Source organism: Palaemon carinicauda, chromosome 34 (assembly GCF_036898095.1).
Source record: "Palaemon carinicauda isolate YSFRI2023 chromosome 34, ASM3689809v2, whole genome shotgun sequence".
In the NCBI taxonomy this organism is placed as follows: Eukaryota; Metazoa; Arthropoda; class Malacostraca; order Decapoda; family Palaemonidae; genus Palaemon; species Palaemon carinicauda.
In genome coordinates this window covers 76,347,607-76,349,577 of record NC_090758.1, presented here as the reverse complement: position 1 = coordinate 76,349,577, position 1,971 = coordinate 76,347,607, and the positions used below count along the sequence as shown (strand labels likewise).

Here is a 1,971-nt window from a genome sequence, read left to right as displayed (position 1 = left end):
ATTTGACTTACGCTGTTTTGCTGTGTTGTTTAGGCCTCCAGAGTTTCTACTTTAGGTTAGGCTTACCCTAAGGAAGTACTATCAGGCAAATTACAGTCTGTATCTTTACTATTTGTAATCTGGGACACCTATTTCTCCATTCTTTCCCACATCACACCTCAGGCATTTCCATTCCTTTATTTACATAATTTTCTAAATAATGCTGCATAAATGTTGAAGTCTGTTAGTAGAGCAAGATTGAAGTTTTAATTTTGTGCCCTGGATTCTTGTGTGTGTGGTTCACTGAGCTCTTTAATGTTGATTTCCACAACCTTGTGATTTATAACTATATACTATCATAGGTTTCATCAAGAAGTTGATGGCTCAAACCTTATTTCATTATATTACTTGTATGTAGTAACATGATGCATTTTTCTCTCCAATACCTTTTTCAACTTCATAGAGCCAATCCAGATTTTTCTCTGTTGTATCTGGGTGCTAAATGACTTCACCTTGGCTGGTTTGGCCCAAATACTGAATTTCATTCCGTGTATTTTATGAATTCTCCAAATATTTTCATTAATTGACTTTTAATTATGGAGCCTCCACTTGTTATTGTACATTGACATTCTCTGGATAATGTTAATTTGGTTTGTCTTTCTTAAGGGTCCCTCTTTTTCTATGTATTCTTAATCTTGTCTTTATCAAGAGAGTTTGCAAGGTCCCTCTTTTTCTGTGTATTCCTGGCCTTGTCTTTATCAAGAGAGTTTGCAAGGTCCCTCTTTTTCTGTGTATTCCTGGCCTTGTCTTTATCAAGAGAGTTTGCAAGGTCCCTCTTTTTCTGTGTATTCCTGGCCTTGTCTTTATCAAGAGAGTTTGCAAGGTCCCTCTTTTTCTGTGTATTCCTGGCCTTGTCTTTATCAAGAGAGTTTGCAAGGTCCCTCTTTTTCTGTGTATTCCTGGCCTTGTCTTTATCAAGAGAGTTTGCAAGGTCCCTCTTTTTCTGTGTATTCCTGGCCTTGTCTTTATCAAGAGAGTTTGCAAGGTCCCTCTTTTTCTGTGTATTCCTGGCCTTGTCTTTATCAAGAGAGTTCGCAAGGTCCCTCTTTTTCTGTGTATTCCTGGCCTTGTCTTTATCAAGAGAGTATCTTTCATTCTGTACCTCCTTTCTAGTACAGTGGTCTCTGACCATGCATTCATATAGATAGCAGAAAGTGTCCCATCTTGGACTGTGAGTTTAAGCTGTTTACTGCGGAACTTAATGCTGTGGTTGGCCTTCATGTAACTAACGTTTAGTCACAACTGCAAATATGTCAAGTACATTGTATGTGTACGGATCAGTGATTGGGTCTTATTGCTTAAATTTCTAACAATCGTATAGATTTTTATTTTGTCACTGTATAGTCGCTATCTTTGTTTTGTAAAAAAATCAGTTAAATCTTAGACATGTTTCCATCAACAGTGCAGATTTGCCAGTGTGACATTCTTATAAGCATCTCTTCAGATAAAACTTAACTAAAACCTGACACCTTTGACATTTATTTTTCTCATTATTCATGGTCATTCATCATACATTTTTATGATTAATATTACTGAATAATTATGCACTGAAAGTTCCACAAAATTGAAATAAATAGTGTGTTTAAAGTTATTCACCTTTAATTAAATTAAGGAAGATGAATTTTGCTGGTGAATAAAACCTTTGTCAAAAATGAAATTGAATTCTAATGAATATGTTTCCAAACTAATTTTGTACTTTATTTTAATTGACAGAAGCACAGCTAGGGAAATTAAATTAAAATGTTTCTCTGAATTATCTTAGAGGTGCACAATGAAACACTAAATGTTTAGAATTGTTTGTAGACTCAAATTTCAGGATATGGCAATTAATATTTGAATTTTTTTTCATAAAGCATTTTTGTACAGTATTTTAAGTTTCTTTTAAGCTTACAGAATAGAAGAGGTTCTTGGTGTGGATGAACACAGTAGAAA

The 1,971-nt window shown here is 34.5% G+C and overlaps 1 protein-coding gene across 1 annotated transcript; it reads right to left on the bottom strand.

The window, feature by feature from the left end:
- Positions 1-658: 658 nt before the first annotated feature.
- Positions 659-1,171, bottom strand: LOC137627041 (splicing regulatory glutamine/lysine-rich protein 1-like). Its single transcript, XM_068358023.1, has one exon. The coding sequence runs from the start codon at positions 1,169-1,171 to the stop codon at positions 659-661; it is 513 nt and encodes a 170-aa protein (XP_068214124.1).
- Between the last annotated feature and the right edge of the window lie 800 nt (positions 1,172-1,971).